General features: G+C 41.7%; 1 protein-coding gene across 5 annotated transcripts in view; it reads left to right on the forward strand.

Moving 5' to 3' along the window:
- The window catches only part of CLIC5 (chloride intracellular channel 5), a 197000-nt gene that overhangs the window by 102262 nt on the left and 72226 nt on the right, over nucleotides 1-22512 (forward strand). For all 5 annotated transcript variants that reach the window (XM_077999832.1, XM_077999833.1, XM_077999835.1 and 2 more), the window contains exon 2: nucleotides 21576-21685. In XM_077999832.1, the coding sequence (XP_077855958.1) occupies nucleotides 21576-21685 (110 nt within the window). The remainder of the gene's footprint in view (nucleotides 1-21575; nucleotides 21686-22512) is intronic.

Below are 22512 nucleotides of genomic sequence, written 5' to 3' on the forward strand. Positions count from 1 at the left end.
TGTCTTTTCTAGTTAATGTTGGGAGACCTTGTTGGTCTACGCCATTACAATGTCCATCAGCCATTTGAACATTTAGACAGAGTCTGGAGTGATTATTAACACTGTGAATCACTACGTTTGATCCAGTGAAGGATAAATTTGTAGTATGATGAACCGAAAGTACTAAGAAGAGGTTATTTGACATTTTTAATTGCTTTGAATTGAATAAACTCTGTCTGTGCATAGACATTGTACAAATGAGTTTGCCATTAAAAGTAATGGCAAAAACGGCAATTACATTTGCACCAATTTTTATTAAGTGTAAGCCTCTATGTTTAACCATGCCTTCAAATTCTTTTCTGAAAGTAGAAATGTGCATACATAGAGTGAACAACTCATCCCAGTTTGCCAGGGACCTTCCCAGTTTTAAACCCTGAAAGTCCTGGAATCCCCCCACCCAGTCCTAGGCAACCTGGGATGGTTACTCACCCTACACATTTAACAAAGAAATAAACAAGCAGACAAAAACCAAATCTACCAAGGAATTAATAAAAATGAGAGGACACTTTTCCAATGTCCCACCCAGTAGTAAACACTGCTTCCTAAGATATGAGAAACATATTGTTGAGTCTCCTATTTACCATTTATTTCATTCTGCCCTACATATAATATAATTATTATATTAACCTTCATCTCTCCATAGGTAACTGAAAGCTATAATCACTTCCACTGGTCAGAGTTCTTCTATGCACATGGTCTCATTTGACCCTTGCTGTCACTCTGAGTGATAGGCAGAGAAGGTGTCAGAGACGCAGAGATGAGCAACCCTCACTTTTTAGGGGAGCATCAGGACAGGAATCCAGGATTTCTGATTCCAAGCCTGGTGGTTTTTTCCACCACTGATCATTTACACTCTCTTTATGACATTCAGGCCGTGATCCTTTACCTATGTAACAGAGAAATAGGCTATTTATAATTTACAACATAAATTAAACCAAAGACTTTTAAGCACTTTTTAATTATATTGTATACCTTTCAAGTGAGGGTGATGAATGGTACTGTACCCCTTTTTCATAGTAAGAGAAATGAAGGCTCCAGCTAACTTAGCTCAGGTTGTACAGCAGTTGCAACTTAGAGATTGACAGGTAACATACTGTCTTGTTCTTTGTAATCTGAAATATTTGGATTTAAAGCACCTTTCAAGATTTTTTTTTTTAAGATTAGTAACACAACTGTATACATATATATTTAAAAGAAATGTCTATATTGATAGAGACCTAGACAGAAACAAGCACTTGCCTGCCCCAGTGAGAATCTGAGGGCAACTCTGGTTCCTGGCACACTGGACTGGGGATGCCATCTATACGTGTGTTGGACAGTCCCTGTTGACTAAAGTTAAAATATGCATTTTAACTTTGACAGAAATACTTTTGTTTCAGTTTCATATTGAATGACAGGAGCCATATGTGTATCACTTTAGGATCTGGTTATTTCTTGGCACCTAAGTTACTTTCTGTTTCATTGAAAGTCTTTCTTTCATCTTTATTTGCCATTCTCCTGTATCTACTACATGGCAGGCCAGTGAGCTTGAATTTACTGAGTCTCCAGTGCCCAGGTCAGGACTGGAGAGGAACTGTCCCCTGTGTGTGCCTCACCAAAGCTGTGTCCTGCTCAGTCTCCAGTTCTAAATCGGAGTCTTTGGAGGCACAAGTAAAGGGACCCAAGGGCACATCAGAGGGGTTTTCCCCTTCATATATTCTTTCCTTTTTTGTCACCTCCATTTTAGTTTATTTGTTTTAAAATTGAAAATACAAGATGACTGTGGCAACTCAAACCTGAAAGAAATATATAGGTCTACAATCCTTTATCTGTAATCCTGAAATTTAAAAAGCTCTGAAAACTGTAAGTTCTTTCATAAGTTTGTGGAAATTTACTTGGAGGCAAAACTGCCTTGAACTTTAGAAATGATTTGTAGTCTCTCTTTACCCTGCTTAGTGCTGCAGAGATGTGATTATACAAGACTTGATTACAGCAGTGTGGTGTCCCAGAGCCTGCAGGGGGTGGGGATGGGGTTACATGTATATCCACACATGTTACCTTTCTACATTCCAAAATACCTTGAATTTTGAAACATATCTGTTCCCAAGGGTTTGAAATATTTCTTTGCTTGAAACCACATAAAGAAAATATGAAGACTCTTCTTTCACACACCCCTTGAATGCACCCACCTGAAGAAACTGATGTTATCAGTATCAGGTCCCACCCTCAACTCCTCTCTCTTTATGGCACGCTTTCTCTCTCTCTCTCTCTCTCTCTCTCTCTCTCTCTCTATATATATATATATATATATATATATATATATATATATATATATAAAATAGTAAACACTGCTTCCAAGATGTGAAAAACATATTGTTGGGTCTCCTATTTACCATTTATTTCATTCTGCCCTATATATAATATAATTGTTATATTAACCTTCATCTCTCCATAGGTGCCTGGAAGCTATAATCACTTCCACTGGTCAGAGCCCTTCTATGCACATGGTCTCTTTTGACCCTTGTGGTCACTCTGAGTGATAGGCAGAGAAGGTGTCAGAGGCCCAGAGATGAGCAGCTCCCACTTTTCAGGGGAGCATCAGGACAGGAACCCAGGATTTCTGATTACCAGCCTGGTGGTTTTATATATAAAACCATATATATCCTCACTCTCTCACACACACACACACAATCATGAACACATACAGGGTTTTGTTTTTAAATACAAAAAGGGATCACTCTGTTCATATTACTTTTTCACTTGCCTTTTTCTCCTACTGTGACACTCCCTCTAGAATAATACATAAGAATCCAACTCATGCTTTTTAATAGCTGTATACTATTCTATCATATGGTGGTATCACACTGTAATCAACTATTCTGCTTTTTATTTTTATTTGATTTGATTTGATTTTTGAGATGGAGTCTTGCTCTGTCACCAGGCTGGAGTACAGTGCACCATCTTGGCTCACTGCAAGCTCCGCCTCCTGGGTTCAAGCAATTCTCCTGCCTCAGCCTCCCAAATAGCTGGGACTACAGGCACATGCCACCACCCCCAGCTAATTTTTGTATTTTTAGTAGAGATCGGGTTTAACCATGTTGCCCAGGATGGTCTCGATCCCTTGACCTCGTGATCTGCCCACCTCAGCCTCCCAAAGTACTGGGATTATAGGCATGAGTCACTGTGCCTGGCCACCTATTCTGCTATTGATGAACATGTTTTCATAGTATTTTGCTTTTGAGGATCAAATATTAGGGATTATATTGTAAAAGGAATATATATCTACAGGGTTTAGTTCATTTTATATATATTGGTATGTTGGTTGGCAAAAACAAACAAACAAACAAAAAACACCCACAAAACACATTTCTCTCTGCTATGCAAATAGAAACCCTGAGACAATGGGTGTTTATTTTAAAAAATGAAAAGAAGGAGTTAGCTGCAAGCCAGTTATTTATCCTGCAACAGGGAGGCTTTCTACGAACTAGAGGTTGCACACAGGTAGACTGCTAAGCCACTGAACTGCTCAGCCATGGTCATCAGGAGCTCTCAGGACAGTACCTTCAGAGAGCCCAGTATACTAACCCAGCCATGTCGTGTTTCCATAACTTAATGCCTGGAGGGAGGGTCTGGCATCTGACTGGTCCCACAGGCAAAGAGGCAGGTAACTTCAGGGGGTGCAGGATGGGGCCTGTTGGAGATGAACATGCTCAGTGACTCTAGGTTCAGTTGGCTTCTAACAGACAAGCCAAGTCATGGAATTTCAATAAATAATTTAACCTCAGCTCCAGTTTCAGCTTCAGTGTTCACTTTCAGCACTGGCTGCCATTGTTATTTGCAAGCTGGCTCCTCCTCTGCACGAGGTATGGAAATTTGGCTGAGATTCACCGACATTTTTAGAAGCCAGTAGGGCCAGATTACTATGAACAAGAGTGGAGTTTTGTTTTTGTTTTCGTTTTTCCTAACCAGGAATTATGTGAAATCTGGATGAGCAATGATGCACTTTTTAAATGAAAAAGAAAAGCTGACTATCACTGACCCAATGCATCGATTATAAAGGTCTTCTGATTATTGCGGTATGAGTCTTGCAAAGGTTCTGAAGACCAGCCTTCTCAAATACTAAGAGGCATAAATCACCTAGAGGTCTTATTGAAAATGCAGGTTCTGATTCAGTAAATATGGGGAGGGCCTGAGAATCTGCATTTCTAATGAGCTCCCAGAGGATGCTGATGTTACTGGTCTGTGGACCTACTTTGAGCAACAAGGCTGTAGACAACCCAGAATTTCCTCCTAACAAGAAAACTATTCCTTTAGGGCCATTTCTGAGAGTTCCAGGGGAGAGATAAAAAGCTCTTAATGAGACTTGATAGAGAGATAAACTTATAAGGGGGCCGTAGAGCTGTAGGACATTGTGTTCTAACTGGAATGTCAATCCACTAATGAAGAAGACTGGATATGGCAGTGGTAGGTTCCATTATTGTATGTCATCCTTTCAGAGCATCTTTGATCCTCATAGAGAACTCATGAAGCAGGTGGGCAGCTGTTACTATTCCCAATTACAGAGATGGAGACAGCATTGAGGCCAATTCAAGCTATCTTTGTTTTTAAAATTATTTTCTGGGTGAAAAGAGAGAGAGAAGACATGTCTTGCTCAAAGCTAGTCACATAATTGCAAGTGCTATAGAGTAAAAGTCCTTGATACCCATGCTTTACTTATGTTAAATTTGTTTCTAAGCCTTGTTTCTATTCCCGCTTTGGTATGTCTCTGGTCTTTGCATGCAGGCTACATTTTGAACAACTAGAGTAAATGTCTCTGGCCTTGAACTATATCATAGGACTGAGAAGAGAAAAGTAAAATAGGATCTGTTTTACAACTTAGTAGAAAAACTCATGTTACAGAAAGGTTCATAAGAGCTAAGTAGGAGGACATAGGGGAAAATTATGCTTCTCATTTTAGTTTTGTTCATATCTTTTAATTCTTCAGTAGGCCTCTTCTCTGTGTAGAAGAGTCAGCAGAATCGCATCTAAGGTTGACTTTATAAATAAAACATGTCATCACCAAATAATGCTTACATTCTTTCCTACTAATCCTAGTTGAGACCTCAGAATTTTCTATATTATATTTCCAGCAGCCTCCTTCAATAATTGGAAGATGAAGCACAAGTTGCAATGCTTCTTTGCCGTTCCTGAGCCTCCATCAAAAAAACAATTTGAAGTGGTTGATCCTAAACATTAGATAGGATCTGGAAGACTATCTGTTATTAATGCTTGAAGTTCATCACGTAACATCATGTGTTCTAAACATAGTCCAACAATAGCAGGCTTCCTTCCTTAGATAGGTCTTGTACGTAAAGGAAAGGTTGGGACTTTGGCTCATCCTGGCTTAAGACAGTAGAAATAGTTTGGTGGAGGTTGGGGTGGAGATGAGATGACCATAGTAAAATTTTTTAAAAAATATGTACAACACCCTGTTTGGCACCTTCAAACTAAATAAGATACAAGTGACATGCTCTGTTGATTGTCAACGATTACGTATACTTCTACTCTAGACCTATGGATGGAACAATTTCTGCTAGAACTGGAGATGCATTTTCGCATATTCTATATACAAGATGGCTGATTTGAGGAATCCGCTCTGTGGATAGTAGTATTAGAATGTGGCACCCAAAATATAGTTCTTTTTGTGCTTGTGAATTTGAATGCCCCAAGAACATCATACTAAATTCTAGGACTTACAGAAAGGATCCAGTAGAGGAAAAGAACAATTTCTGCACCTCATTTATTTAGGAGTCCACCAATGAGGCAGTTTTATATTTTTATAATGGCAATTTTCGGTTTTTTCTCCTAGACATAAAGTAGAGAATTTACATGAGAGCTTTTCATAAGCAGGGGTCACCTCTGACTCATTTGTGCCCAACGAACAAGTGAGCGTAACGAGAATCAGAGAATTTAGATGTAGGCATTATCTAGGTGTCCCTTCATTTCACAGGTAAGGGTGCAGAATGCCAGACTGAGACAGTGACTTGCTCAAGGGCACATTCATCTTGCAGAACAACTGGGACCAGTATGCAGGTCGTCTGACTTCCACCGGTCAGGCAGAAAAGCAGTGTGGGCAATCTGTCTCTTGTAAATGCAAAGGAATGTGTGAAAGAAAATATGGTAGGGCTTGGAAACATTCCCTTTTCGAAAATAACCACTGACTCCTTCATCTCAGGTTGTGGCTTCCTGGGTGAGGGCCTGGACTATTGTGTGTGTGTGGTATAATTACTGGGTAGGTTTATATTTTTATGGGAGTACAATAAAGAGAACATTTCCTGCCTTCCTCTGCCATTTAAAAAAGATTTTCATTTCCCCTTTTGGCCTGGGGATTACAAAAGACAGACTCCTTTCCAATTACAGCTCGGCCTGAGCTTGAACATATAACTCAGCCAGCAGCAAGTTCAAATTGATTTTTTTCAAGGCTGAGAAACGAAATTGGGTCTTCTTGACACAAAAACTGGCTTGGTTTTGTCTGTAACTGTGAGGCTGTTTTCAAAGCTCCCTTCTAAAGCAGAAAATATAATCATCCAGGACTAACTACAGTCTTCACTGTAAGTTCTATAGGAGCTCAAAAGAAATTAGTTGGGTGGGCCCACGTGACAGGGGCACTTGGCTGGGAGAAACATTTCCCTGTTGCATGGTGTCAGAGGACTTTCTCCAGACCTGTGACCTTTGTTTGCTGGTTGGGGGTGAGAAGAGGGAGGAAGGAGGAATTGGCCCAGAGGGCAGAGTGACCTTGAAGATGGCAGATGCACTGAGTGCTTTCTGCCAGGCACTGTGCCCCCACTTTACTTGTGTTATCTCCCCTAATCCTCCCAATCACCCTAGGCCAGAGAAGAAGGAACATAGTGAGAAGAGACAGCTACACAGCTTCCCTTCTATTTCCCCCAGGAGCTCAGGAGTTGCAGAGCTGCAGTAGGAGTGTGGCTTGCTGTCTTTACCCTGAGTAAATCCTCCACAATTAAAACAAAACAAAACAAAACAAAACAAAACAAACACACACATTGATGTGAATCCATACCCTTCAAAAACCAGGCAGGATTTTTCTTCCTCTGTCTTCAGCTGCTTACCCTTTTAAGGGAATAAAATGAAAGATAAGCAAGGGTTAGCAGGAAAGTCTCTCTGAAGATGACTTTCCAAAAGATTCAGTTCTGTTTCTCCTATCTTCCATGATTATGTCTAAATTACATAAGTTCATGATTTTGACTGAGATTTCAGCCATCTCCATTCAATAGCAAACTCCATCCCTACCCATGGTCTACGCGGCCTTGGAAAAGTCATCTGAAGTCTTTGGACCTCAGCTGCCCTAGTCTAAAGGAGTTGGATAAAGCAGGAGGGGGTGGAGGGCGGAGACATGGGGTGGGGACAGCCTTCCAAAAAGGGTGCTTCTTCAACTGCTTTTTACGGTAAGGTGCTGAGAATACTATGGAAAGATGCTACAGGGAAGTTGTGAGAAGGCAGAGCCCAGAAGCAGCTAGCAAAAGTGGTCACAGGTTGTTCTTCCTTTGTGGGCTGATTTTCCTTGCAATCTACAGTGCTGGCCCCTCCCCTGCAGACCCAGCAGCCTGTGTTTTCAGGATAGAATGCTAGTCCACAAGCTTTTTCATCCTCTCAGCAAACATTTATCCAGCCCCGTGCTGTGAGCCACGCGTGGTGCTGGGAGAGAGGACTGTAGTGGCTTATGGAGTCTCTATTCAGCCATTGGAATTTTTAGGTGCAAATAAAAGATTTAGTGATTTTCACCTTCTCCTAGCCACATTTTAGGAACAGAGTGTCTTTTAAGACCATCTTTTCTAATGTATCCGCTTTAAAAATAACAAGGTTAAGGCCCAGAGAGGGAAAATTACTTGCCCCAGATCACACAACTCTTTGTGTCAAAACTAGGTCTGGAACGCAGGACTTTTAATCTTCTGCTTTTTATTACATTGCCCCGTATTGCTTAAAGGGCTACCCAGGGAATTCAGTTCACCAGGGAACATCTTGCCTCTCCAAACATTCTTGCTAACAAAGATCTTACTACACAAGTTTAGGAAGATGTCACTATTGCAAATTCATAGCACTCATACTAACGGCAAAGCTAAAACATTCCTACTGTCACCCACCTCCAACTAATTAAAAAAGGAAGTGTTGTTGTTTTTGAAGTCTTGCCCTTCCAAACAACCTTGAAGTAATTTTAAATAGAGAATTTTAAATGAAAATTAAGGCAGTTTTGTGATAAAGAGTGCCTGCCTTTTGGTCTGGGGCACTCGTTGTGTGAGGTAGTCTTTCAAAGCTGCAGAAGTAATAAGTTGGCAGGATCTCACATAGGAGATAATAGATAAAAACCTACATGTCTGGTTTCAGGACCTCCAGGAAGCTATTGTTGCCCTTCTTCCTTCTTTCCCAGTTCTTTAATCACTTTATGGCAGACACCTGCGGCCCCACTATAGAAGCTTCATCTCCTTGCTTACATCTGGGTCATGATAAATAAAAGTACCCCAGGAGGAATAACTGCTTAGCAGTTATTAACAATTCATACTTAAATGTGAATGCTTTCAGAGTTGGCATTGAGAGATACAAGTGGGGAGAGGCATGCTGGCCAAGGGCGGCTGAGGGGTTTAGAGACACATGATGGTGGAAATAGCAGATCAGGAAGACACAGAGACCCCCAGAAGATGAGCGTTTGACTGCCTTGTGGCTTTGCCTGTGACTGGGCTGGGGTCCTCAGAATGGAGGAAAAAAGGGAACTAGAGAATTTCTGCATGGGTTTTCCTGACAGAGCATGAACAAGATCTGCTTGGAATTCCTTGCACACCCACTGATATGGTTTGAATGTGTGCCCCTGTCAAATCTCGTGTTGAAATGTGATTCACAATGTTGGAGGCAGGGCCTGGTGGGAGGTGTTTGGGTCATGTGGTTCGTTGCCTCCTGAATGACTTTGTGCCCTCCCCATAGTAATGAGTGAGTTCTCACTCTGATAGTTCACAGGAGAGCTGTGGTTTAAAGGATCCTGGTTCCTCCTTTCTCTCTCTCTCTCTCTCTCTCTCTCTCTCTCTCGCTCCTGATTTTGCCATGGAAAGTGCCTGCTCCCATTTTGCTTTCCACTGTGATCATAAGCTTCCTGATGCCCTAACCAGAAGCTGAGCAAATGCTGGCATGACACTTGTATAGCCTGCAGGACCATCAGCCAATTAAACCTCTTTTCAATATAAATTACCCAGTCTCAGGTATTTCTTTACAGCAATGCAAAAACAGCCTAATACACCTGCATTGTGCAATCCAGCCTCCAGGCATGTGCATATGCCATCACTTCTGCCTGGATGGCCTTACCTACCACTTTGCATGAATAAACTCTCTTACATTTGAGGCTCATACTGGGCATTGTTGCTGCCCCAAATCCTTCCCTGAACCCTTAGGTGGGCTCCTTCCTGTCCCCACTCCACCCATGCTCTACCACTACTGCACTTCAGTGGTGACCTGGCCATCATCTCTTTACTTTTTGCTGCCTCTGTTGTGTGACAGCTTCTCAAGAGAGGGACTATGTCTCATTCATCACCACATCACTACATCCCTAGTCTCTGGATCCAAGCAGGGCCTTGGTGAAGATGCATATCTGGCTGTGTGGATCCACCCTGCCCAAGTGGCCAAGTGCCTGCATATGGTTGAGAATGGAGATAAAGCCTGCTGGCACTCCACATAGCCAAGAAAGCCCAAAACAGGACCTTATGAGTACCCTGAATTTTTTTAAAAGGCACATTTTTCACCATGGCTGACTAGAGGAAGGTGGCTGGAGAGAGCAAATGTGATTGGGTACATATGGCCTGTGGTTGACCACATGAGAACTTGAGCCCAGTGGCTAGGGTTTCTATACCCAGTCACAGCACTCTGTCACCCTCAGGGAAGACCCACCTGGCAGAACTGAAGAGTTCTATGTGGAGACACAACCATAAAAATATTAGTTGGCACGTGAAGTTCTTGGCATTGTTTATGGCTGCATTGACTTGAGGTTCTCCAGATGTCTTGATCCAAAATGAGCTCTCCATTCCCTGAACAACTCAAAATGGTGCACTTCTTTCAGGGCCTGTGCAGGGATGGAAGGTGAAGAAGAACAGCACAGAAACGGAGTGGGAAGTAGGAGTGGGGCCAGGATGTGAAGGAGTTTCTGGTTTAGATAAGGAAAAAGGAAACAAAAAGAGGAGGGAGAAACAACGTCCAAGTGCTACAGTCGGTGCTTGGTCCAGCCTGTCACACATGTCCCGAGCCCAGAGACTGATTCTGCATGTCTACAGTGGGGTCAGGGAGCTCATTTGTTTCTTTGTTTGTTTAACAAGCTCCTTTGGTGATTCTACTGGACATCTCCCACTGTGGGTACCACCAGATCAGAAGTTGTCAGTCCTGACTGAACATTAGAATCACCTCGAGAACTTTGAGGGAAAAGAATTCTGATGTCTGAGCCCTACCCCCAGATTAATTAAATCAGAATATCTGACAGTGGGGTCTGGGCATTCCAGTTTTTAAAATGCTTAGTTGAGTGGAATTTTCAAGCTCTAAAAATATACTTTGTTGACATATTATAAACTAGTAATTTTGCAAAAGCTTTTTGCATAAGTTCTCAGATGTACATGACCCTAATTAATAAACCTCAGGACTCAGATTTCATTTTAGTGTCATAAGCTTTTAATTTGTTATATTTGAGTGTGGGATTCATGAGTGATTATTGAAACCAACAGAGAGCTAGGATGACAGATTTTGGGATGTCTCTAAAGTCTTTCCAGACCAGCTTATCCTATTAAGAGGCTATATTCAAAACTCAACATTCAGACAACCAGAACAGAAGGGCAGATGAGTAATAATTGAGGAATCTCAGCTATCTCAGGATCCCACACACCAACCTTTGTAGGAGTAGGAGAGCTCAATGTCAAGATATCCTTGTTTGGTATGAGGATTATAGGAATTGCAGGGTTATTCCTTAAATGTAGGGGGAATGGATTCATGATCAAGAGCTGCCATTAATTTCCATAGTATCTTGGATAACAAATAAAAAAAGTGTCAAGGGAGGAAAGCAAAACTTTGACAGTGGCCTCATTAAGTGGAAAACATATTTCCTCTATTAGGATAGGGATTCTCCAAGGAAGGCTTAAGTGAGGAGACCTCTTCTTCAAATTAAGCCAATGTGGAAAGGAGTTGTGTTTATTTGAGGCTGTAGATTTGTATCGCTCTTTGGTTTCCTGTGTTTTGGTACATTTCTGAGGTGGAAGAATTCCAGCTTTCAGCTTTCCTGATCCAAGCATTGAGAGCCATAATCAGGTCTAAAGAATAGGATGACAGTACCTTAAATAGCTGTGAAAATGTTTCTGGATGTTGAGAGAACACAAAGGCTTCCAATAAACTTCAATAGAAAACTTCCAGGAATCTGTCCCAGACCTGATCCCTCAGCTTCAACCATCTATATTCCTTGGGTTCCAGCCCTTCTCATCTTTGACTCTTGAACGACTTGAAAAAGGTGTCTGGTTGGAGGGTGTTGCTTTTCACAGAAATTCAATGGTCTTGTAAAGAACATACATGCATGTATCTATCATTGTACCAACAGTTAACCAAACATGAGTCACTTTTCCCTCTCTCTCTTCATAGTAAATGCATGACTGACCTAGTTTAGGAACACTCTCCTCTGGTCAATGAACTGTAGCTGTAGTTCTTCCTGTATTTGCTTTCTTTGTTGAATTTATTGCTTCATACACAAAACCCTGAACACTAGGTACTATTGAAGTTTTGTGCCATCAAAGAGAGGTCTATTGACTCTTTACCAAGGCATAGCATTTCATAAACAGAGTGTTTAACAAGCTCTTCCTAAATGTTGTTCTTCTCTGGCCATATGACAATAATCATAAATGTATAAAGGAAATACTATATGTTTTATACATATTGTTATCCAATTACATAACAACTCTGCCACCAATTTGAAGATAAGGGGCCTGAGGCTAAGTGTGTAGGTGAGTTGCCTGCTGAGTAACAAACCAGCCCAAAACTTAGTGGTTTTAAACAATGACAACACTTATTTTGCTCACAAACCTGCAGTTTGGCCAAGACTTGGTGAGAATGGCTAATATTACTTCAGTAGATGTCATTTGGGACAAGTCAATACCTGGGGGCTGCAATAATCAGAAATTACATTCATTCTCTTGTCTGGTTGTTGAGGCAACCTGTCATCTGAAAACTTAGCTGAGACTATTAGCTGGAACACTACAGAGAACCTCTTCATGTGCTCTGGGTTTCCTCACAACATGGTGGCTAGGTTCCAGGGGCAAGCATACCAAAAGATACAGAGAGAGAGAGACAGGCAGAAGCTGTATCACCCTCTATTACCTAATCTCCGAAGTCACACATTGTGTAACTTCTGCCATATTCCATTCACGCAGGCAGCCACAAAGGCCTGCCCTATTTTAAGAAGAAGGGAAATGTGGACTCCACCTCTAGCTGGGGCTGTGGAAAGGTTATGAAGGGCATACAGGATTGGAAATAGTGCTGCAGACATTTTTTCTGCTGGTTGGTGTCAGGGGAGGAATTTGAACCCAGGTCTGCATGGGTCTATACAATGCCCCTAACACTGTACCACAGTATTCTGTGAAGTTGAGGACTGAAATCTGCCTCTACTGCAATGGAATTTAGCTGTTAAATATTACACCTGGGCTAGTGAGCAGAAACAGCCAAACTTGGAGGCAGAGAGTGTGGACTCTGGGCTTTCCCAAGGCACAGTGCAGGTTTATAGTATTAACATATGAGAGCCATTCTGCCTTCCCAAGATTGGTGGAATCACTTGGAAGATATATCAAGGCCATCAAACTTATATTTCTTGAGTACTTACAGGTTTCTGAGAGTAGATAAATAAATCACTGAGTCACATTCATGCTAACGGAGCATAGCAACTAGATTACTGGAAGGGCAGATCATTTAGTTTTGAAAAATAGTAATAACAAGGCATATTGTCTGACTTATAAGAAAACCTCAAGTATCTAGTAACTGGTGAGATATTTAATTGAAATGAGGCAAATTCTAGAATAACATATGACATTGGAATGAGATAGGCTAGGAGGTGGAACCAACAAGGGATACTTGAGCCAAGCAAGCCCTACAGCCTTTCAACATTTTCCCTTGTTTTCTTTCCTTCTCTGACTCTCCTTTCTACTTTTGTTTAAAGCTTAGGGTAAGTAGCATGTTTATAGGCCTAGAAGCCAGAGTTATTGCTGACTTGGGAAGGACAATCATGTTTTCAAGAGTAGATAAGTTCTCCAAAGAGCACCAAGCATGGAGGGGAAGAGTGGTGAGCTGAGAGGGCAAATACCAGAAAGAGGAGGATGTCAGCAAGAAGAATGAGGAAGAAAAAGGGGGCCACAGGCAGGGCCAGTGCATAACATGCAGTGCCTACTGCCAAATGAAAATGAGGGATCTAGGCTCCAAAATTATTAAGAATTTCAGGATAGCAAGAGTAGAGCATTAAACTAAGTGTGGGGCCCCATTATTCAACTGCACAGACTGCCTGCCTGTAAAGCCGGCCCCTGCCTCCTAAGAGGCACCAAGTGGCAAGGGAGGCTGCAGATGGCTAAGCTTTAAGAAGAAAGGATAATCAAAAGTTTTAGCTATAAGACAAATATCAGGTAGGTGAAGACACAAAGGAAAAAAAATTGACTAACCCAGAAAGAGATTAAAAGACAATAATTTCAGAAGTTGTTAAACAGAAGCAGAGCTGGCAAGAGGTTTAAAAGAAACCCATTCATTTATTCAAATAGTGGGACATGAAAGAATAGGAAAGAAGCCACGTGGGAGTAGAAAGAAGGGGCTGGGAGAAGGGGCAGTGGTGTTGAGTTGGAAAGGGCAGTTCTTTCTCAGAGAGTGTGTCTTGAAGTACGGGAGGATGAATATACACTCAGTGGTGGATGGACGTAAAGCTCAAGGCAGGCTGAAGGACAGACACTCCAACAGGCCACAAACACAGTGGCATTGTGCAACATACAAAGTTGTAGGCGGCCTTGGGCCCAAAGCCACCATCAAACCAGGCTAGTTATACATCAAAGGCACCACTGGACCCTGCTCACTTAGAGATGTAAACCAAGGAGCCTGCTAAGTCTGGAGCTTACTACGAGTTCTTTTGGAAGGGGACATGTACACAACTATATTCAATTGTTTACAAAACCATCTGGTGAGCTTAGGTGCAGATGACAGATACTGAATTAACAGGTTACCTGAATCAAGTAAAATGTTTATGCCAGGCGTAATGGTTAACTTTATGCATCAACTTGGCTGGGCCATAGTGCCCGGATATTGACCAGACATTATTCTGGATGCTTCTGTGAAGGTGCTTTTATTTTTGATGACATTAATATTCAAATTGGTGGATTTTGAGTAAAGCAGATTGCCCTCTATAGTGTGGGTGGGCCTCACAGAGAAAAAGACTGATCCCCTCCTCTGAAGAAGAGGGAATGCTGCCAGCAGACAGTCTTTGGACTCGAACTGCGGCTCTTGCCTGGGGTTTCAGCCTGCTGGCCTACCCTGCAGATTCTGAACACACCAAGCCTCCAGAACTGTGTGAGCCTGTTCCTTAAAATAAATCTCTCAATCTTCACACTCCAACTGGTATGTATTTGTATTCATATACATATACATATATGTAATGTTATTATAATGTATTCTATAAAAATAAGATGTGTATATGTTTCTCCATATATAGTAGATATAACAGGATATATGTGTGTGTGTATATATGTACACATATGTGTGTGTGTATATATATATAAATACACACACACACACACACACACACATACACACATACATATTGTGCTGGTTCCGTCTCTGGAGAACTCTGACCAGCATACCTAGAATTCTTCATATCACAATGTACAGGGAGCGGTCTACATAGAGCTGATTCAGCACATATGTTAAACTTTAGATAAATGTTGAGGGTCTCTGTAGCCTCAAATGTATACCTGTTACCTGTTTCTTGAATGAAAAATGCCTGGGTAACCCCAGTGAATTAGGCCTTTTGTGGCTTCTATGAAAGAGAATGTTGATTTCTTCAAGAGCAGACCTCTCTGTCCTCATGTGGACCACGTACCACCAAGTCCCATCCCTCCTAATTGAAGTCTTACCAGCCAAATTGTTGGAAGGATAGACCATTTGGTGTTTAAAAAAAATAATCACAACTAGAAATGTTGTCTGACTTACACTAACTAATTAAAAATGGACAGCTGGAAATATTATTATGAAGAAAGCTTCTTTGTCTAAACAGTTTAGATGAGTTATTATGTTTAAAGAAAGTCCTCGTCGTGTGGCCTTTGCCACTTTGCCACTCTTTTCTGAAGGACAACAGCCAACGTGGTCTGCTGAAAGCTGGAAGTCAGGAGTTAGAGAGACCTGATTCTGCTATGGGAACCGGCTGTGCTACCATGGGCAATTCATTCAACCTTTCTGGGCCTTTTTCTCTACCAGTAAAAAGAAAGAGCCGGAGTATAGCATTCCTGAGGTCAGATACAGCCCTACTGTTGTATAATTTTTATCTGTACACTTAACAAAATTATTTAATCACTTGAGTCCTCAGGGACAAGTTTCATGGGCGACAGCAACAAAAAGTGGGAATGTGACGTAAATGGTGACTTAATTATCTTTCTTGAGAAAACTGAGGTTTCCTTCCTAATACTTCATCCAGGACTTAACCTTGCCAGATTTTTAAAGAAGTCAAAGGTCATAAAAATCTTACATTTTGAAATAACAGACATTTAAGCATCTGATGTAGCCTGGGTCCAATCAGGAGTGAGAAACTACATGGTAGGTTAAACAGGAGAAATTCAACATGAAGTATTACGTAAGATAAAAGAGTAACCATGACATATAAGGAAACTCTCTACGGTACCCTAGGGCTGAGGGAGAGGAGCCAGGGAAGGACAAACTTAGAAGCTGTTCGCAACCTGGCACAGAAGTTCACTGGTTTGGTCAGGCCAGAGCTGGTCTGGAGTTGCTGAGCAAACAATAGGCCACTCCCCAGAGTTCAGGCAGGCAACAAGCAATCAGCATCGGTACAGTGTGCAGCAGGATCCAGGTGTCAGTGGAGAAGAAGGCCTTCAGGACACATGGGGCTTGCAAAGGAAGTGACCAAGCTATGTGGACACCCTGGCCATAGGCCAGCTGGATATAGGCTTAATGGGGGCTTTGGTTTCTGTGTCAAGAGTGCTGGAAAGGTTATTACCAGGCTGAGGCTACGAGGTGCCAGGTGGGTTGCATGCTGAGCCTATAGCTGGGGTGGCTGCACTGCGTGCTGTCACAGCTACACCGTCCAACCCCAGCCCACACCACAGTCAGCAAGAAAGCCTCTTCCTCCTGCAGTTCCCGTCTAGTTCTCCCTGGGAGAAAGCCTAACTTTGTACTCACTTTAAAGGAGAAATGTTTAAAGAAATTCCCTGTTCTCACAGAGCATATATTCAAGGGTGCATTGCAGCTGAAAGGCAGTAAGTTGATAACTGACACATCTATCAAGCTTCAATGTCATCTGGTCACTTTCTACAATTCCTTCTTGGATCCTCTCTGAACGATTCCTCCCACTTCCGGACTTGGGTACCCTCGAGTGACTTTTGGCCAATTATCAGCTTTCCCTTCATTATCTGTAGACCAAGAATTACATACCTGGTGTGTCCATGGACCGTCTTAAAACAATGGTTCTCCAGTGTTGTTCATAGACTTCTGGGGTCCCTAAAAGGCTTTCAGGGGTTTTAAGAGGTCACAACTATTTTTAGAGTTATAGCAAGATGGTACGCTTCTCTCTCTGGGATTGGCATTTCGTGGGCAAATTTACTGGTGTTTCAGCACAAATCCAAGCAGTGGCATAAGTGGTACTAGCCAGTCATGCATGTGCAGAAAAAAAAAAACAAAAACAAAAAACAGCGTCAATTATGAATGTCCTTGATGAAGCATTAAAAATTATATAATGTTATTAAATCTCAACTTTTGCATACATGTCTTCTAAACATTCTGGTTGATGAAATGGGAAATGCACATAAGCTCTTTGGCTGCATTCCAAAGTCTGATGGTTGTGAAAGGAAAAGCACTTGTATGATTGAGTTGCCAGCTGAACCAGCTGCCTCCCTCACAAAGCAGTTTTTACTTGAAAGGGCAACTGGCTGACACACCGTGCTTACTCAGACTTAGTATTTGTCAGTATTTGCTACAGCCTGGAAGGCAGAAGTTGCAATGAGCTGAGATCGCGGCACTGCACTCCAGCCTGGATGACAGAGCAAGACTCTGTTTCAAAAACAACAACAACAACAACAAAAGCTCCATATACCCCAACTAAATACCAAGAGATTAAATGTGGAAGCCAACTTCTATTAAGCCAGATGTTAAAGATTTCGTAAAAATATAAAACATTGCCACTTTTGCTAAATTTCTTTTATTTTTAGAAAATATAGTTATTTTATGTTTATGTTAATAGACACATTAATTATAGCATTTTTATAAATATTTAGATTCGGCTTTATCTTACAACACAGTAAATATCAATAACTTTCATCCACATAAATAAAACCTTTCTGGGATCCTCAACAATCTTTAAAAGCATAAAAGAGTTTGAAGACTAAAATGTTTGAGAACCACAGTCTGAAACAAATCTCCATTTTCCACTTGAATTTACAAAATTGCAGGAAGTTATAGGTTTAATGGTTGAGGCCAAGAGGAGATAATTTACCTAAGGTCATTCACATGGTGAAATAGAGGCAGAGATGGGTCTAGAACCACAGTCTCCGGCTAGTGTGCTACATAACTCAGGCTAGCCATGTATGTGTGTATGTAGTATGTATGCATGTATTTTAGGATGCTTTTCAGAATGCCAGTGAGATAATTTTGAGATCCTCAAGCCACAAAAAGGGAGGGACATCACCCTCCCCTCAATGTGCATCCTTTTAAATAGGCACTGAATATGAAGTAAGTTTCAGGTGCCTGTGCTTGTTGCTGCTGAAGACAAACAAAATAAAACATCAACTATGTTTTGAGGGAGCTAAGCTCATAGTATGTGGAGAAAGATCATATGAAAGGCAATATATAATAGCATATAATACGAAGTATCAAGCATATAACATGAAGTACAATCATACAGCTTATATAATTACATTATGCTACTAGTACTGGTATCATCATATGGAATATTATATGTGGTATGATATTTTATAATAAGTTGTTATATACACTGTAGAGAACAGGAAGTACTCTGGGATTATAGCTGGCAATTGTGTTCAAAGCAGAATCTTGACCTTGGGAAGTTTGCCATTAGCTGTTAATATATATATATATCATCGTCTTTTGACGCTTCCCTTATTGCATTAGTTTCCAAGAAATTGCTATACACAGTATAGCTGAAAGCAGCAGAAATTGATTCTCTTACAGTTCTGGAGGCCAGAAGTTCAAAATCAAGGTGTGGGCAGGGCCAGGCTCTGTCCAGAGGCTCTGAGGAAGAATCTTTCCTTGTCTCTTCTAGCTTTTGGTGTCTGCCACCAATCCTTGGCGTTCGTTGGCTTGTAGATACATCACTCCAATCACTGCCTTCATCTTCACATGACTTTGTCCTCTGCATGTCTGTGCCCAAAGTTCCCTCTTTTTGTAAGGACACCAGTGATGTTTAGAGCCCATTCTAATCCAATGTGACCTCATCTTAAAGTTGATTTCACCTGCAAAGACCCTGTTTCCCAGTAAGGTCCCATACACACATTCCAGGGGGACATGAATTTGGGGGAACATGATTCCACCTAGGACACTGCTTTTGTGCTGGTCCCTGGCCCCCAGTGCTCACAATCTCTCTGGAACAAAGTCCACCTGGGTTTTCCCTCACACTTTTCAGGATGTGGGGTGCAGCTAAACCCCACCTGGTTCTTCTCTGTTGATGTTTCAGATGGTTGTCACAGCTCATCACATATAACCCATGAGTTTAACAAACTATTTCTTAGGGCCACAAGGCTGTTGGTGTTTGAGGGGGAATAGAGGAAGCTGAAAGAGGGACACCCAGACAGTGGAAGTAAATGGTAGCATCCTTGCATATTTCTATTGGCCTTTGACAATTTTTGTTTACTAAACCTAGAAACATAGTTTAATGTAAGATTAATAAGACATAATGAAAATGTAGGGAGCCATGAAGGACACCATGCCCTAAGCTCCAGGCAGAGCTGATTGCACATGGACCAGAGGATGTCCATAAAATTCAACACCAGCCCTCCCAGCACCAGGGGAGGACCTGTCACCTGGCTGGACCCTCAGGCTGGCTCCAGGAATGGCAGCTCAGAGCACTGGATCTCTAGCCAGACCACCTTGGTTCATCCTGGCTTCACCACGATGATAACCTTAGGCCTCCGTTTCACATTTGTAAGAGCTGAAAATATCACTCTTTACAGGCTTCTCATGAGAAATAAACAAGTTAATAATATAGGTAAATCCTTTAGAACAATGCCTGATAATATGGACATAAGTTATTATTAATATTATTATTATATGAATTTTTTATGTAGTTGATAAATCCACTATTTTGCTAGTTCCTCCTTCAATTCCCTTACCCTCCCACCACCACCACCAGAGGAAAACAGATAACAGTATATGGATCTAGCTTCTGTTTTTATTTTTGCTTTTTTTTCAATTCTCCTCTTGTTACTTCCACCATTCCTGGCCCTGGGGGAATTCTTCCTGTGTCAGGATGTCTTACAGGACCCAGAACCTGGTACCTGCCAAGTGCTTCTTGAGAAGTTCCTAAGGAACTTACATCATAAACTCAAGTTAGCAGCAAGCTATTATTAAATTGGTAGCCACCTGTCTGAGCATGTTTTATTGGTAACTTTATCTCCGTAGGCAGGTGTAGCGCCCACACTGTGCTCTCCTACCTTTCCCATTTTATGTAACAGTGTCCGTGCTCTCTCAAGACTCAGGGGTGGGTCTGTTTCCAGCACTGGGGAAAAGTGAGAACTGTATAGGGAGTGGGGCTTTTGGTATAGTTAAGAGGAAGGTAAAATAACTGTAATTTCATAGCAATTACATACAGCGAACACTGTCAAAGGTTCCAGTTTTCCATTATAAACCTGAGCCCCTGCTGGGAGCAACTTGCAAGGTAGAAAAAAGCGCTTAATGAGGTTCTAATGTATGAAAGAAGGCATCGCTGCCTCCCCACCTGAATGCCGCAGCAGCAAAACAAACCTCAAGGGGGAAAACTGTGCTGACCTTTGGGAATGCATTTGTTTTCTCCCTTTCTTTTGGAAAAACAAAAACAAAAACAAAACCTCAGTAAGCCCCCATTCCTGGATGTTGGTTGGATTGTTTACAGCTTTGCACGAGTCTCCAGTACCCAGGCCCACACATGCCCTCCCTGTCAGTGGAATCCCCTGCCAGGCCACCTGCAGGGGTCATGGTTTCCAGAGCAGCCAACATCAGAGTCTGGAGCAAATGGGTTATTTCTTCCTGTAAGTACTATGTTGGCAGCCAATAAACCACCCAATGGAAATGAATTCTACAGAGACCAATTCCCCAACCTTTTTTGTTTGTTCATAGGTTTGCTTGAAATTAATTCTTTATGAAATTCATGGATCTGCAGCCCACTCAGAAGTGCAATAAAGATAGACTTGTTTTTCAGACCTAAAAAAGCCTATTATTTTGAAGAAGGGAAATGAAAGGACAGAAGCGCAGAACACCCAATAATAATGCTGTTATTTTTACATGGGTTCCTGTCTTATCCCCAAGCCCACCCTACAGAAGGCCATAAGCTCCTTGGAGGAGTTCAGTTTTGAATCTCCTGGGCAATTTTCTCTAGTGCCTTGCACATAACTGATAGTCAATATGTATTTGTTGAGCAAAAGTGTAATTTAACAAATGAATGGTTTATTGACAGTGAAGGCCAAGTACCAGCCAGAACTAAGTGGTGTACTGATTAAAACCTTGAGCTTCCTGATTAGCCTCCATATAGGGAGATGGGATCAAAGTCTGAGATATTTATATTCATGACATCCGTGTGGTGTGAACCAAGGACCAAGGGGTGGGGGAGGGCAAACTACAGAGGAACATATTTTGGCTAGGTAGCTGAAGGAAAGCATTTCTAACTGTTAGAGCAATCCTCAGAATGAACTGCTTTGAGTTATATTAATACAAATGACCTGTCAGTGGAGATATTCAAGCAGAAACTAGATGATTACTTGGGGGTGTAGAAGTTGGCATTCCAACATCATTTGTATCAGACTAAGTGATGTTGCAGGTCTACTTTTACTGCAAGATGCCAGGGTTCTATGATTTCATAAAGTTTGATTTTGCATTTCAGTTCCGCAAGTATTTATTGAGCCCTTACATGGTGCCAGGCATTGTCCCGCATGGACATTAAGAAGACAAAGATGAATAATATTAGGCTACTGCCCTTTGAAGTTGCTGGGACATGGTTTTAGTAAGGTCTCCTCAGACCTGCATTTGGGCATTACAATCTTATGTTCCCTGTGCTAATTGCACCTGCCCACTCAGGACACTGGTTCTCTTTTTTCCAGGCTGGAATCGATGGGGAAAGCATTGGCAACTGTCCATTCTCTCAGCGCCTCTTCATGATCCTCTGGCTGAAAGGAGTCGTGTTCAATGTCACCACTGTGGATCTGAAAAGGTAAAGTACATTGCATAAATGAGGAGTATGTTTAGCTGCATGAACAGAGAACCTTCCATGAAGGAGGGCAAAAGCCTCTCTTGGCTCCCAGCAGCCCCTTGCTCACACTTCATTTTCCAGAACTGTGTCTCAGGGTCCAGTCTTAGCTACAAAAGAGTCTGCAAAGGCAAGTATTTCACTTGGTGCCACGCACTTCACTGACCTGATTAGCAAGTTTCCATTAGCAAAGAAGAAGGAAGGAATGGACACTGGCATTGCAACTAAGTGTCCAGTGCACAGATAGGTACAGACATCTAAAAATACAGGATTAGTCATTTCAGTAGTACTAAGGCCATCATCCGTGGGACCCTAGCAGGACTTCAGGTGTGAGAGTCTGAGTCTTCAGAGAGTTGTGATCCAGACCCTTTCCTATGCTATGTTCCCAACTTTAGAAGTCCTCAGTGTGACAGCTCTAGATTACAGGCTTGGGTGGAAAGTAGCTACTGTTCTGTTTTTAGAGTGCAGTTTAATGACTTACAAACACCAGGAACCACACTCTTTTCACTCCCACAGAATGTATTCTGTTTTCTGTCTTCTACTTGTTGTTTAAATGTGGAACAGCTCAAGGCTCACCCCATGAGTGTTCATCTTCTGCCTCTACCTTCATCCCTGGTGAGCTTGACATATTCTCCTTGTCATCTTTATATGAATTATTCTACACCCAGAGCCCTGCTCTCATCTAGATATTTTCACTTGGATGTTCTGTTATCATATATGTCTAACATGGTATACATCAATTTGTATCCTTTTCCTTTGAGTTGAGCTCTTCCTGAACTCCTTTTTTCTTC

This window comes from Macaca mulatta, chromosome 4, assembly GCF_049350105.2.
Source record: "Macaca mulatta isolate MMU2019108-1 chromosome 4, T2T-MMU8v2.0, whole genome shotgun sequence".
Classification (NCBI taxonomy): Eukaryota; Metazoa; Chordata; class Mammalia; order Primates; family Cercopithecidae; genus Macaca; species Macaca mulatta.